The 17,065-nt window shown below is 30.1% G+C and overlaps 2 protein-coding genes across 5 annotated transcripts in view; one reads left to right on the top strand and one right to left on the bottom strand.

Moving 5' to 3' along the window:
- Positions 1-2,149, top strand: part of Stol (voltage-dependent calcium channel subunit stolid) — a 54,720-nt gene extending 52,571 nt beyond the window's left edge. For all 4 annotated transcript variants that reach the window (XM_072902397.1, XM_072902398.1, XM_072902396.1 and 1 more), the window contains one exon: positions 244-2,149. In XM_072902397.1, coding sequence (XP_072758498.1) covers positions 244-538 — 295 coding nt within the window. In that variant the 3' untranslated portion in view covers positions 539-2,149. The remainder of the gene's footprint in view (positions 1-243) is intronic.
- A 12,164-nt stretch (positions 2,150-14,313) lies between these two features.
- Positions 14,314-16,581, bottom strand: LOC140671212 (uncharacterized). The gene is made up of 2 exons (XM_072902409.1): positions 15,292-16,581; positions 14,314-15,211 (listed from the first exon to the last, which is right to left on the bottom strand). Exons 1-2 carry the CDS (start codon positions 15,390-15,392, stop codon positions 14,644-14,646), a joined length of 669 nt encoding a protein of 222 aa, XP_072758510.1. The 5' UTR covers positions 15,393-16,581; the 3' UTR covers positions 14,314-14,643.
- Between the last annotated feature and the right edge of the window lie 484 nt (positions 16,582-17,065).

Below are 17,065 nucleotides of genomic sequence, written 5' to 3'. Positions count from 1 at the left end.
TCTTCTCTCTCTTCTTCTTCTATAATATACAATATATTTATTATAATATATAATATATAATGTATTTTTAATAAATATATAGGGTACACAAATTTAGACTAAAAGAAAGAAGGAGCAAATTACGGACAGCATATAGAATAGAAGAAAAAAGAGCATCGGTGAAAAAATTTGGTGCTAAAAAGTATATTTATTATAATATATATATTATAATATATTTCTTCTTTTCTTGCTTTTGCTTCGTAGACCGTTCAGCGTTCAAAAGATTCGTCACACCAATTTGATATTGCTGGTGGTTGACACGCTGTGTCCATGTGGCAGTAAACAGTTGAGTATTGAACCTATCGAAGCATTGACAGAACCCGGAGCGTGTACGGCAAGGAGAGAACGCTTGTACCGGCGAAGACCACCGAAATGTATAAACTATCACCCTGAAGAGATGGAGATTAAATTCTGTGGCGACGCCGACCGTCTTGTTAGTTTCTCGTTAAGTCTTACAGTTCTCTTATCCATCGTTACAATGCGGCTGTTACTTGCGTGACTCTTTATCGTCATTAAATAATATCGCGCACACACATGCGCAAATACATATATATACATATACACATATCACACACATATCTCTCACACATCAGACACACACACACACACACATATATATATATATATATATATATATATATATATATATACACACATGTTTATAAATTATCTTTTTAAAATGAATTTAACGTTATTGTTTCTATGAAACAATTATAAAGAAGAAGATAAGTAAAAGAAAAGGAAATAATGTATTAGATTCGCGGATTATCACGGAATATAAAGGTGGTAATATCCATACACACATACACACACAAAACACAAAACACACACGCACATATATATACATACCCAGATAGAAAAATACTAGTAGTATGCTAGAAAGTTTAATCATGATTTTATAGCAGATTTTAATGGCCTGCTTCCTCAGTAAGTTCAGATTCTCGTAACATAGTTTGCTGATATGATGACGGAAAAAAGGCAACAAAAATTTAACATTGTTTGCTATTATGTTGTGGCAAAAAAAAACATAGCAAATATGAAATAAAACTTGCCGCAAAAAAATAGCCGAAATCAAGCATGATATATTATCATGTTGTAAAATGTAATAAGAAGATAATACGACCTATCATATTAAGTACGAGTACTGACGAAGTAGAAACACAGCAGAAATAGAATGACCTGCTCCTACGTAATGGCGAAACATGATAAAGATGGAGCACGCCTGATAAATATAATTATATCAACATTTCAAAGAGTAATAGAACTGAATATTATTGTATAAATAGTTATTGTATAAATGTAACATATATTTCCTTGCAGTTCAATTTTACATAACACAAACGATTGACCACATTAAATACTTAATGAATAAAACGATTAAATAAAAGTAATTAACTAATTTATTAATTATTAATTAAATACAATTAATTAATAATTAATTAATATTTTAATTATATTAGAATTCTTATTTTGCATCTCAAGTAACTAGCAAACGGACAATTTTTCATTGATTACATTGATTACTTTTTGATCAATTTAATTTTCTATTGGAATTGCATAAGAAATTAAACTAATCGAAACAGATACTACTAATTTTATACTTCCATTTTTATTGACGTTGAGTAGATTTTATATCCGTTATAAAAACATGAATGCGAAATAATACGTCGCATAGCGGTTAATAAAAGAATTATAACTCGATATTATTATAATATATCTTATATAATCGCTCTGTTTCTATTATTATTATTTTAAACATTCTCGATTTCTGCTGTGTTTCTGCCGCCATAATGTGCTTACAAATAAACCTGGTATTTATTTACATTTTGCCAACATTCGATGACGTTATGTTTCATATTTAATTTAAATTAATTTTATATTATGTCAACGCGTAATGTGAATTTTATTATTTTATGTCAGCAATTTCTACGCAATTCTTACAGCATTTTCTTTTATATGTTATGACGCAAGGCCTCCTCGATTTCTGCTGTATTTCTCTGACACTAGATAAAATGACAGATCATGATCGGCTACTGCTACAGTTCTTCCAACATAATATGTACCATACAGTTTGCAATACATGCTCTTGACAGATTTCGCTATCTGGGAATATATGTATTATATATATTATATATATATATATATATATATATATATATATATATATATAAAATATATATAATATATATAATATATATATAATAGTTATATATGTATGTATGTATGTATGTATGTATAAATGTATGTATACATATATGTATGTATGCATATATATACACATATATGTATATATACATACATATATACATAAATACATATCCATATACATATCTATGTTATAATATTCAATTATAAGTTAGGCGAGAAAATCTTGTATATTTATACGTATCATACGTCAAAATTTATCCTCCTACTAAAAGCAATAAATGCCCCATGTATTATGACTATCTTGAGAAAAAAAAATGAAAGATTATATTTGAGTAACAGTTGATATTACATGAAAAAGAATTTGGAAAGAAAAAAAGATTACTGGCATAATATATGTTATGCAGTTGTTTCCTTAGACTTTAATTTGAACAGTAAAGACGTTCGGAAATATTAATTTTATTCATTGAAAATGGTTTTGTCGCGATTTGCAAATTATTTTACTACAATATAGGAAGTTAACATTTATTCTGCAATGACAATTTTACTGCAATAGAAAAATGTAGTTGAAGATTATTTTGTTTAGTAATCAGTAAATTGGTGTATTTTTGTCATGAAACTTACTCGCAAGATTTTTTTTTGTTTCACCAATAAAAAATAATATTACAGGATATTATTATTTAATATTTGCTTGAATAATTTGTGATAATGGATAATTAGTTGTAACGAAGTGAAATTTAACTACTTTTATATTAAATATTTAATAGTAGTTTTTGAGAACAGTTTCCAGCAAGTTTTTTCTCGCAATCACAATGATTCTTTCAATCTTCAAATGAAGATCACACCAAGAATATTTCCTTAAATCTTATTTCTATTGTTGTTGAAGCTTTTTGCAATTCCTGAGGACCTAATGTCTATATGAAACTATTTAAGATTCTGATTAGTGACTTTTTGATCGTGACTTTTCCCTTTTCGGACTATTGTCTTTTTTCAGATTCGATCTATCATCACTATGCAATACAATAAATAGTAGCAATTTTTACCAGTTATGTGAAGACTTTTGAAATATTTTCCATTTATTCAGGGATATTATTCGAATGGTCATAATATATAGTAACTGATGAAATAATAATCGAAATTTTTTTGTACGCTGAAGCTTTATCTTCTAAATCGTAAGCACTGAGATATCTCTCTATTTTAAAATTTTCTTTTAATCTTCATCTTTTTATTTGGGTCTTTTATTCTACATATGATTATGTAGTAATGTAACAAATATGTATTAAGAGAGCAATGCAAGGCAAGTGTTTTAAAGCAGAACAGTTTTCCCAGAGCAGGAAAAAATGGAAATATTAAAAAAATATAAAAAATTGAGAAATTTAAAGAAAGAGAATATACAGAATGCCTAATAATTGTATGATAGTCTTCTAAATATTTCTTTTTTTTCAACTTTTATATTTTTTATTTTTTCGTAAATTCATCTTTTCTATTAAGCTATATTAGACACATGATTCCAAACAATTCATGAATTTTCTCATTCTTATTAAATATGATATCAATAATTCTAAAAATGTAGTTCTCTCTTTTCTTTGATATCATGCCAGAATCACGTCAGCAGGATTGTTATTTTTATCGAAGGTGAGATTCGCTTAAAAGTCTTCCTTTTCCGAACCCTGTCGTATATCCGTATTTTGAATATTTTTATTTTTCTTATAAAGTTATTAATATAAACTCCGATACATAAAAAATTTATTTAAAATATATGTGTGAATAATACTAAATCAAATATGTAAAATAAAATAATAGCGTAATAAAACAAAATGAGAGATTGAGTTAATTACTTATCAGATGACGTCGGTTTCTATAATACGAGTATTGATGATTTTGTCCATCGTCATGGTTATTGAAATGCCTAAAATCATACTGCTCAATATTGTTATGTAACACCAAAAAATATGATAGCTCATTACATATAGTAAACTAATATTTTATTAGCTCAATAATTAAACGCTAGTGAATTATTTGCAGTTGTTTTAATGTCACCATGCAAGAAAACAGTCGATCGGGTTCAGATCCATCAAATTCGATGATATCGGCTTACTACAGTGATATTCGCTGTCAAGTATTAATACTATTGAGTCCCTTATTTTTGTTCTTTGTTTTGTTTTTCTTTATTATTTCTCTTCCTGTTTCATATTTGCATGGCCATGTGACTATACATGTTTCATTCGCTTTTCTTCATTTTATACAACACGAAAGCATAAGAAAGCGGTGCAAAAAAATAATAAAGAATAAGAAAACAGAAATTAAAAAATATAGGGACTTGATTATAATTGTTTTATAATATTATAATTAATTCGTAATATTTTTCGTAAAATGCTAATTAGTGACATATCACGTTTATTCTTTATTGAATTATCTACTAAACTAGTACGCCTAAACAAGTGTAAAATTTGAGAGTGTAAAGCACTGTACTGTATATCTTTTGGGCTCGTATCGCGAAGGAAATTCCATAAAACAATCGTTACACAATTTTGCGAATCACATGCTTATATTCGAATTCTTATTGAAAGAATTTTCGAAACGATGATACAAGTTTTGGTGTGATTTTTTTTTTAATGAAGATAATAAATGACGATAAATAATTGATCTATAGAGAAATTTTCCATCCGGTGTCACAAACGCACATATACGAAAATTACGTTACTCCAAAAAAAAAGTATTTTGCGACAAATGTACAGTGTATTAATTATTTATTTCGTAAAGTAAGGTGTATAAGCGCATATTAGTATCATCTTTATGATCTAATAATGTTAAAAGTAATTTTATTCCCGTTATTGCTTCTAAAGCAACATTTTCTTCCAAGGCAAAGCTTTCTTCTATAAGTTTTGTGTGTGAGTGTGTGTGTATGTGTGTGTGTTTGAAGAAAGAAAAGAGAGAAACTCTGTGTTATCTTGTACCTTGTATTCCTGAGTACACGTCAGAAATAGCCGCAGAATTGCATAGCTACGATTGATTGAATAACAAAGTTTCTATGGAAATATAGAAAGTGCGACACATGGAGCAACGAAATAATTGATAAGGAAGTAAAAAAAAAACAAACAAACAGAAAAGAAAAGCAAATAATTTATAATATTCACTGTTTCTCATTTGACAAAACAATGAGTAAGATAATATTCTCGTGAATAAGATACGCAAAGAAATGTCCCGGTAAAAAATTTGTTATGTATAATCATATATGATATATGACCATATAAAATTATATAGAAATATATAAAATTTTATATAAGTTATGTATAATTATATATAATAATATATGAGTTATTGTATAATTATATATAATTTTATATTAATGTTGGCTAGATGTCAGTCAACGATAATACAAAATTATGCATACTATACATAACTTATACAGAATTTTATATATTTATATATATTTTTATATTATTATATATAATTATATATGAGAAATTTTTTACCCGGGTGTAGTTTGATATAACTCAAAATCAACAACAAAACAAAATAGCATGTATTTCATTAATTCCAATTAACATTTTATTATCATTTTTATCAAAATATACCGTTTTTAATTTAATGTTATATAAGCTTCACGAAGAAATTACGGTCGCCGTAACAAAGCGATGACTATTAACTATAATATTACTAGCATGATTATTAGCATAATTAATAGTTGTTGAAGTATCATGGATAGTAAAATATAAATGAGGACAAAAATTTTGTTTATCAGGCTATCGGTCAAACCGAGCCTGAGATTAAAGATTTCCTAATTATAGATATTGTTTCCCCCAAGTGATCTTAAGAATTTTCTAAGAGAGAGAGAGAGAGAGAGAGAGAGAGAGAGAGAGAGAGAGAGAGAGAGAGAGAGAGCTAGCTATAAAGTTCGAAAAATTAATATAGTACAGAATAATTTGTAACCATCATGCGCGCGCGCGTACGGAATATTAAAATCAAATTTTTCATTAAAATTTGAAATAAAATAAGGATTTTTATGAAAAAGTAAGAATATTGATTTTAAAAATAAATATAAACATTGTTTCGATTCCAATCTTTTTAGTTGATTACTAAAATGCTTAATATTGGAAATTGAAGATATTGTAATAAGAAATCGCAATAATTATCTTCTAATTTTGATTTTAAATTAAAATAACGAGTTTGATACTTTTATATTATAATTATGAATTTATTATATTATATTATTATCTAATTATATACGAATTACTTTATAAATTCGCATTGCGTTGAACGATCTATGTTTAACAAAAAGAATCCATTGTAACGACGACCCAATATTTCTTTGCAAATAATGTTGTCGCGTTGCTTACAAAATAATTAAAAACGAAATTACACACAACACACAACACACATGTATCTTTAATATTGTTCAATTTATTTAAAGTGATCAATTATTAGTGAAATTTGTATTTCTTTATGGTTTGTTTATTATATTACATATATATATTGTTATATATTTTGTCATTAATTTTAATATATATATATATATATATATATATATATATATATATAAGCTAATTTATACACATATAAATTTAAATATATTAATATATATATATATATATATATATATATATTAATATATTTGTATATATATTGATATATGCATATATATACTCAAAAAGTACACAGAACACATTTTATATGTGAAAAATGGGCTTTTTTAAACTATTGTAACTTGACGAAAAATCATCATAAAAGAAAGTTTTCAAAAGAGTATTTTAAAGCTTAATGTTTCACCTTTAACGCAATATCGATAGTTTAAAAATTTTTTTTCATTTTCCTTATTCTGTGCTTTAAAAAGAAACAAATTGTTTTGTTCCTTAAAATTACGTATTTTTGACATTTTGCAGCTTGATAAGAAAAATTCTCTTGACGAATTCAAGTCAAATTCCATAAAGTATATTTTTTAAAAAAATTTAACTATAAAAATATTAAACTACAAACATTAAAGGAATTTGTAAAACTATCGATAATGCATTAAAGTTAAAACTTCAAGCTTGAAAGTGCTTTTCTTAAAACTTTCCTACGGTGATTTTTCACCGAGTTACAACGGTTTGAAAATGTCCATTTTTTAGCACAAAAAGTGTTCCCTATATTTCTTGAGTAGTGTATATAATTATATTATTATACAGTATACTTTCTCACATTTTTATATAAAGGGTAAAATGTTACAATATAAATTGCGATAAGTAGATACCTTTATAAACACAAATGAAGGTAGAATTATATTCAAAGAAACATGACTTATTGTCAAAATTAAGTAGCCAATATGTCATTAAATAGCGGCCCGACCAGAGTGATTTCAATGCGTGGATTACAACGGACTAAAAAAAACCACATTTGTTGAGCTTAGTTGGCTATTTATTTGACTCAAGTAAAAAATGTTATATTAATATTATACAAGGTAATATATATATATATATATATGTATGCGCCGCAAAACGTCACAAGATTTTAATCACAGTGACACAAATTTTACCAATATTATTAGAAGTGAAATTTAACGATATGTCAGTGAAACATAATTGCTGTAATGTTGCGATTATACTTTGCGGTAAAATCATGGGTAATTCATATAGAATACTGAGCATCATGAACATTCCTTGAAAGAAAGATTATCACGTCGTTTAGATATTTGTAATTAGAAACATTTAAGACACGTTTAATCTATGAAATCAAAATCTATTATTAATTATTTTTATTAATTTATTTTATATAAAATAGCTTTTATGTATGTTATATGTTTATATATATTATATTATGTTATATATTACATAAAATAATTCTTACCTGTATCCTTATATGTATATTATATCTATTATGTCTAATCATATCTATCTTTTGACATTATGCAAGGCATTGTCTATTTTCTATTAATTTCATGTTTCTGTGATTTTTAGTTAACGATTTTATTTTTCATCGATTTTTAATTTAACGATTTTATTTTTCATCGATATGATAGATAATTATTTAAAAATAATGCGTTTTATCAAAAAATATCCATATGATAATGAGAATATACATATATATGTGTGTGTGTATATACAACACACACATAAGCACACCTGCGCGCGCGCGCGCGCGCACATACACACGCACACAAAACACACACACACATATATATAGATATATAGATATATAAACTTAGTATATAATGCGAATAAAACGCGTGCAATTAAATCACGCAAAATAAAGATAAACGTTAACTTAAAATAATAAAAAAGTTCTATAAACGTGTTAGATAAAAGAATCTTTCGGCACTTTTAGTGCTGCCATATGTCTTCCATTATTTGTATATTAATTATTAATAAAATTGACTATAACGTATTATATAAAATTACACCTTCATGCGCTCACAAAATGTGCGCGCGCGCACACACACACACACGCACACACACGCACGCACGCACGCACGCACACACACACACACACACACACACACACACACGCACGCACACACACATACGAAAAATAATATTGCAAAACTTATTTAATATTGTCTATGAATAAGAATACGATGTAATTTACGTAACAACAAAAATGTGAACGCAAGAAAAGTTGGTATTTTTCACAGGATTTTTAAGATTGGAGTCGTTTATTATTTCTCTTTAGGTTTTGGTGAAGGATATACTTTGTGCTATATTCTGCGTACGTTGCTGAAATATAGTTTGCGCGAAAGAGATCAAAAGAAGAAAAATCCGTTTTTCCGTGATTTCCGTTTGAAATAATGTTATGTTCGCTAGTAATATTTGTTAACAATATTTGCATTTTTATAATAGAATTTCGAATGCGAGATACGTATAGATAAGATTACAAATTTTGCTCAATTTGTATTTGTATATACAATGAATTGTATACATAATTGAAATTGTCCTTCTCTAGATTTATGATTAAAAAAATAACGTAAAATAATTAACTGAATTTTGTTTATTAATTAATTCAAATGGAGATTTAACAATTTTAATAAAAAATTAATTTAATTATTAAGAAAAAAAAAATGTTTAACTACAAATGCATTTTTTAAATTTTTTTTGAAAAAATTTTTTACTTTTAGTAAATTTATTAGGCCTAATCAAGCAAAATACGCGCAATATACCAGCAAATTGGCGACAGATTTTTTCACTCACAAAAAGACATTTTTGGCAAATTAACGCCAACTGTGTCCGCATTAGGTTTATGATCTGTCAGAGTCTGTTCACAGATCCTGACAGTAAATTGGCGCCAAAAATGTATGCGCGTGCGCAATTTGAGAGCAAAAATCGAGCAAAAGCAGATTTTCCTGACAATTCCTGTTTAGTTTTTGCCGTCAATCTGTTATCAGATTATATTAAGAAATTCCGACAGTCTGTCAATATAATTGAAATTAAAAAACTCTGTACTAAATGTATAACCTTTCCGCTGACAAAAGTTTGCAAATACTTGATAAAATTTGTAGAAACAGACTTGGTTAACTAGGAAATTAATTTATTAAAATGATGTAATAGTTTCGAGTAATTTGTATTGTTTAGATATAAGTATATGTATTTATATATATATATATCGTTTAAAAATGGTAGGACAGTATTTAATTATAATAATTGACGTTATTTTCGCGTTTGCAATTTTAGAATAAAATTTATATGTGTAAGCGAAAAAAATTGTTGCAAAAAAACACTAGGTATAACAGTCATGTTTAAAATTTTGTAACCATTAAATTTATTTTTTATTTAAATTTCTTTCCAGTTATTGGCATTTCGATGGATAATGAGTTATAGCATATAGAAAAAATTATGAAATAGTTTCAGAAATAAAACTGTGGAACAGAAAATAAAATGCGCAAACTATCGCGATTCAACGTACGCATACTATAATTCTACAATTTAGTACAATACAATTTACGACTTTGATTTTGTACAATATTTAATCTTTAGATAAGAACGAAAGCGATAAGAATATTAAGAATAATGAGAAATTCGTGTTATGGTAGCGGTTAAAGTGACACACACTCCGCGATATTATATAATCGATACGATATTATATAATCGTATAATATACATTATACACATCATAACACGCTTTAACAGTCGGAAAAAAGAAAACTTGTCAAATAAAACCTTTTACTTGATGTATTTATCGGACATAAATACAATGACGTCTAATATATTGCAATAAAAAGGACTAAAACCACTCATAAAACCAGTTGTTTTTATATAAAAGAAGAAGATGAACACACATGTTAGAACAGGATAGAACTATAAGGTATAATAGATGAAAATAATATTTAAATATATAGATTGATTTATTTTCATACAGCATTAAAAATTAGCAATAGCCAAATCAAATTATTAGTATTAAATTGTAATTGAGAATATTCAATTCATTGCAAGATGGCAAACATATAGATGCGACAATAAAGAGAAAATACGAATTTGCAATTAGTAGTTACATATTTTTTCTTTAAGACAACTATGTAATTTTTTACACCAATTGATTCTTCTCATTATTCTGTGCATAAAAGTATTGAGGCAAGCTAATAAAAAAATAAATATTTTAGGAGATATTTCATAGTTTATGTCAAAATATGAAATATCTTGTAAATTAATCAATTTTCGGTGAACATACTCCTATAATCTTTTACTCAGAATATTGAGAAATCGATTTATATAAAAAAAAATTAGAGTAGTTCCATTTTAAAAAATGAGTATCAAAAATTTGTTCAAAGATTCTCTCTTATTGTAAAACCCTCTTCTATGCATTGATGGAAAGTCTAGTGAAAAGAGGATGTTAAAAAAAGATCGATTTTTGCCTAAAGAGATGTAAATAAAGGAATAGTTTTTTTTATAGATTTTGATTTTCTGAGTATGATAAAATTATTAAAAAGTGAGCGTTGGAAAACACCTTGAAAATTGAGCAAGAACATGATATATTTATAGAAATTCGGATGATATATGGAGCCATTCATAGACCTAAAGTATGGACTGCGCAACGTAATTCAAAAGTAAGTCCTAGTGTGAAAAAACGACAGTACAAATCTGCAGCCAATATCTGTCTTTTTCTAGTCAATATCAAAACATATGATAGACAGAGGTAATCCGCGGTCACTTGCTATATCGCTCTTTTTTGTGGAGTCTGTTTCACCTACGGTTAAAATAGGGATAACGGAGTCCATACTTTAGGTCTATGGAGCCATCACAAAACGCATTCATATGGGTTTTTTGAAAGGAAGGGAAGGAGAAAAAGAAGGTATGTTTGTAATAACCACTTTAATAACCTTTCTTTTGAAAAATTAAAACAGATTCTGATTTCTTCTCCAGTGTTATCTTTTTCTACGGAAGGAAAGTTTATTTTGGATACTGATACTTCTGATCAAGGAATTAATGCAGTTTTACCTCAAACGTAGGAAGAAACAGATAAAATCATCGTTTATTACAGCCGAGTTTTAAGTAAAGCTGAAAAGAATTAATGTGTAACTTGTTGGAAATTACGAACTACAGATAGATAATATAAAGATAAGATAAAGTTGTAGTTGAAAGGAAACTGATGTAACACACGATTAAGAACATTTAAAAAGCAGTAATCGTGAAAAGCTGAAGATTTCGCAGGGAGACGAGCCAATTTATGCATAGCAATAAATGGAGACTATTTTGAATAATCAATATGCTAAATAAAATGTTTTTCAATTTTCCGAGCATGCACAGCTTCTCGATTACTGCTTTTTGAATGTCCTCAATCGTGTGTTAAATCGATTTTCTTTCAACTGCAATTTTATCTTCGGAAAAAAAATAGTCTAGCGGACATTTCCGTCGCATTCAAACTTTAAAATAAAACTTAATTGCAACACGTTGCTCCATATTAATATTCATTTTACAATGAGTATAACGCACCGTCACAAACATCGTTCATGCAAAACGTTTGAACACTGCTTGAATTTGAATATCGCTTGCTGAAACTTTACACAGAGTGCGCGATAAGTTCCCTCAACATACTCCCAAAAGTACAGGCAAATCGCGCCACTAATATTGATTTTAAAAATTCAGTCCGGGAACTTTTGAGACACACCGTGTACATTAGGTCATATTGTTTTTAGAAAAAATAATCTTATTAATTGAAAGATGATCAACTTGAAGATCCTATTGTTTCTTTGTTCTTAAAAAGAAAAGAGAAAAAGACAGAAATGTGTCCATCTTGGCAGAAAGTAATTGAAAAAGACTCTTTAGTTAAGATTTCAGTTCTTTCAGTTAGGATTATTGGAATCTATGAGATACTTTAGTTTTGCAAAATAGAATTTTATAAAAAAAAATCGGAATCTCCGACATTTAGGAAACAAGTTTTTCAAATAATTGTAGCTTCTAAATGAAGCTTTCCTGTGGAGCTTAAAGCGAATGTCAAGGCGGGAACTTGGGCGAGTCCTGGAAAAATTGTTCCACGAAAAAATTTCCTTTCCTCGTTCTCAAAAATTGGGAAGAAAAAAAGATAATTAGAAAATGACGACTGCTAGTGTCATTTTTTAAGGAAGAGGTAGTATTGTGTCTTTTTCAATGGAATTTGATCGCTTGATATTGGGCAGTCGATGTCAGGTAGATGATGGGTCGATTGATATATCGATCACTTTAACAAAACACCGCGGCACGTTGCGTGGCAAAAAATGCCAGGGAAAAAAAAGTCCATATAAAATTGGCCATATATGGATTTTGTCAATATCTGAGCATATCTTGCCAAATATAGTTATATATGATAATATGATAATTAAATAAAATCATATATGATATCATATGATTTTATTTAATTATCATATATCATATATGACTATACAGGGTGTCTCATAACTAATGGGCCAACGCTCGTGAGTGGGTAGAGTACAGTGAACTAAACAAAAAAGTATTAAGTCATTTTGCGATTTTCGCAATAATTATTACAATATTAATTAAAAACGTTTAGCGAACAATATTATGCATATTTACAAGATGTCCGGTAATAATCGCCCCACCTCTCTAGGGCAGATAGAGCAGGTCAAACTGAACATAAAAGTCCTGTATCATTTTCCGATTTTTGCACGAAACTCTAAAACCTGTGTATTATTAATTAATGTGGAAGTAGATTGTCCATATATCATATTTGAAACCTATTTAAAATCTGTTATATATCATACTGTCATATTATAATAATTCTGTAACACATGGGGGCAACTGGTATATATTGGGACATGGTACATATTGGAACATTGAAATATTAATTAAAAACGCTCAGGATATGCTGAGCGCTATATGCGGCGCGCGCTCATACGCTGAGCGTTTTTAATTAATATTTTAATAATTATTGCAAAAATCGGAAAATGATACAGGACAGTAGTGTTATAGGGGGGATTCTAAGCCATGGGGCGCTGAGGGGGGTGCGGGGGACGGGGGTATTTGAGAGGGGCGAGGGGTCTGTTAGGGAAAGGGGGGGGGGAAGGGTCCTACACACGTTCGAAAGTAGATGTTAGGGGGGGGGGGGGGTATTTTAGAAGTCATAAAACTGTTTTTTTTTTCTAGTTTTATGATCATTTTATGACCATTAGAATATTATGAAAAAAGAGATTTTAAGCGCCGACGTTCGGCAGCTTTGTACCCTCGCGGAAAATCTCCCATAAAAAAAAAAAAAAAAAAAAAAACTGGAGCAAAAAAAATATCTTCCATAATTTTTAGGGAAAGAACTGCAACTTTTTTTTTTTCTCTTTTTTTTCCCTAATTTTTTATGATTATTTTATGACCATTAGAATATTATGAAAAAAGAGATTTTAAGCGCCGACGTTCGGCAGCTTTGTACCCTCGCGGAAAATCTCCCATAAAAAAAAAAACTGGAGCAAAAAAAATATCTTCCATAATTTTTAGGGAAAGAACTGCAACTTTTTTTTTTTCTCTTTTTTTTTTCCTAATTTTTTATGATTATTTTATGACCATTAGAATATTATGGAAAAAGAGATTTTAAGTGCCGACGTTCGGCAGCTTTGTATCCTCGCGGAAAATCTCCCATAAAAAAAAAAAACTGGAGCAAAAAAAATATCTTCCATAATTTTTAGGGAAAGAACTGCAACTTTTTTTTTTTTTCTCTTTTTTTTTTCCTAATTTTTTATGATTATTTTATGACCATTAGAATATTATGGAAAAAGAGATTTTAAGTGCCGACGTTCGGCAGCTTTGTACCCTCGCGCTATCTCTTTCTTTTCCTAGCACTTACTCTCTCGCTCTACTTCACCTCGCGCTATCTCTTTCTTTCCTAGCACTTACTCTCTCGCGGTCCCAGCATGACGTCATTCCCCGCAACGAACTACATATGAGAACTGGGACTGTTTACGGGTGGGAGGAAGCACGGATGGGAAATGCGTGCGAGTAAATTATATCATGATTTAAATTTAAAAAAACTTTATTCTTCTCTTTTATATATATATATTTTTTTTTTTTTTTTTTATTACATATTGTGACTAAAAACTAAAGCTACCAGTTCGCAATCGACAAGTTGATGTTTATTGAAGGCGTCGCTGGCGCATATTACATTTGACACTTTTTTATTATCCGTTATAGTGGACGCGATATTGGAGAATTGTGTAAACTTAGTATCGACGGTCTCGGTGATTCTAACCAATCGATCAAAGGTTACATCGATGCATTGATCGAGATCAAACATACGGTGTAACGTCGGTTCAATCATCATCATGCGTACGTTTAAAGATTCGAGACTTATAAGTTTAGTATCGTTAATCGTATGAACTCGCACTGTTAACGGTCCAACGCTTATAAAATTATAGGTATCTTTAGAGTCCTTTCGCAGTAAATCGTGAATATTGCGACGTTGCTCGTAGAGTCCCTTCCACGTTTCGAGAGATAATACCAGTTCCTTTCCTTGATGATCTCCTATGACAATTTCCACGTAACTCGGTGTACCCACGTTGATACCAATTTCAAGGAATTTGAATTCCGTGGTTGTCAATGCGTATCGTCTACTTAGTATACGAATCGCACGACGCTTCAACGAAATGCTGTAAAAAAATAAAATAAAAAAAAAATTAGTTTAAAAACAATTTGTGAAAAAATAGAAAGAAGTTAAACAAAAACTTACTTGTCACATTTGTTCTTAAACGATGGAGTTTCATAACGATTCGGTACGTAATTATTCACGCTTCTGCTGGGGCCGCCACTGCTTCTTTCGACGTAGTACATATTTCCAGATTTCAAAAGTGGACCACTTTCACGAACGGTTAACGCAACACTGACCGTATGAAGAATCAAATATACGTGACATCCCGTTTTTCAAAGTAGTGGGAGATTAGTGGTAAATGTGGTGGGAGATTCTAGAATACTTTAGTGCTCTGAAATTTTTAGAAGGGAGAGAGGGACGATACTCGGATAAAAAGAATTCTTAAATGACTCGTGAGGGAGGGAGGGAAGGAATGAGGAGGGGGAATGAGGAGGGGGAATAAGAAATAAAACATATTAGTGTTTAAATATTTTATTTTTCCAAATCTTGCAATTCTTTCTGGCGTTGCGACCACCAGTTAAATATTTTGAATACATTTTGTAATGCGCAATTCTTAACATGTTTTTCACATCGTATAGTATTTTTAACATCTAGATTATTTAGAGATTCGATATCGTCGTAATCAGCATCCAAGGTCTCAATGATTAAATTTTCTCTCGCATCGTCGCCGAGCATATTAGCAAGCCATTCTCGTTTCTGGCATCCTTTAACGTATACGATACACTGCATTTTATCATCTTCTTCTTCAACTACAGCTGTTGTAATCAATCGTTTCGCCATGCTGTACGCAACGATTCCATCCTCCCATTGTAGTCCATGATGATTCGCCATCAACCATGAAGCTTGACACTTTTCGGATTTTGTAAGGAGATGCCATGGTATAGGACTCCGAAAAATGTAGTGTGCGAGAACAGTTCCTCTTCTCAGCACCGCCACCTCCTTTGCGATGAATTTATTCGAAACGACAAATCCTTGCAGATCGACAAACGTTGGTACAGACATGATGAGATCTCTTTTCGTCAGTTAAGAAGAATGACAACCATCTCGTAACACTCGGATTTATATCCAGCTTTTCCTCTCTCTAAATTATTGTCGCAAACACTTAGGTAATTTTGCGCACAACGTTGGTCAACGGGTTATACTGGATTACGCGATCGTGTATGATGAGACAGTACGCAGTCGTATTATTAGCCACATTCTCCTTACACTCAAATTCCAATCGCACATCCACGGTTGCACTCTTGACCGATTCGTTTTGTCGAGAACAATCGATGATCACAAACGGACCGTACTGTAGAAACAGTGAGACAGTGAGACTCGGTTCGAGGTACTCGTATCCGTAATAGTTTTTGCAGAAACGCGCGTACGTGTCGTAGAGAATCGACCATCTGTTTTTATCGAAATCCAGATTCATGTCGTCGTACGGATAACATTCCGAGTTCAGATAAAGCTTCACGTTCGTTAATTTGCAGTCGTCGAATTTACTCATATCCTCGAGCATAATATTCTTCCGGCCTGTCTGCAGAGCAAAGATAACGTATCGTGGTTTCTCCAGCTGAGTCGCGGTCTTAATGGCCCACGAATGTTTGGTTGTACGCTGCAACAGCGGAAACTCGTACAGATCCCACGAGCGAAAACCCATGCTGAGGTAGCGTCCGCTTTCCAGAGCGCGCAGCATAGACAGCTTTTTAATTTCACTCAACAACACATGTGGCATTCGCCATTGTATCTTGAATATGTTGATCACAGGCTCCAGCGTCGAAGCTCCAAGCAGACAATTGTTGTCATTGCGCGATCGTATTAAGATCAATTCGTGACGAGCGTTAATTACTATGCGTCTGTAATCCTCGCAAAA

This window comes from Anoplolepis gracilipes, chromosome 11 (assembly GCF_047496725.1).
Source record: "Anoplolepis gracilipes chromosome 11, ASM4749672v1, whole genome shotgun sequence".
NCBI lineage: Eukaryota > Metazoa > Arthropoda > Insecta > Hymenoptera > Formicidae > Anoplolepis > Anoplolepis gracilipes.
The sequence above is the reverse complement of the archived record's forward strand: the minus strand, read 5'-3'. Positions and strand labels throughout refer to the sequence as shown.

Coding starts and splice junctions, on each gene's coding strand:
- LOC140671212 (XM_072902409.1), bottom strand. CDS start 15,392: ATGTACTACGTCGAAAGAAGCAGTGGCGGCCCCAGCAGAAGCGTGAAT. Junction 15,212..15,291: donor TTTAAGAACAAATGTGACAA/GTAAGTTTTTGT, acceptor ATTTTTTTACAG/CATTTCGTTGAAGCGTCGTG.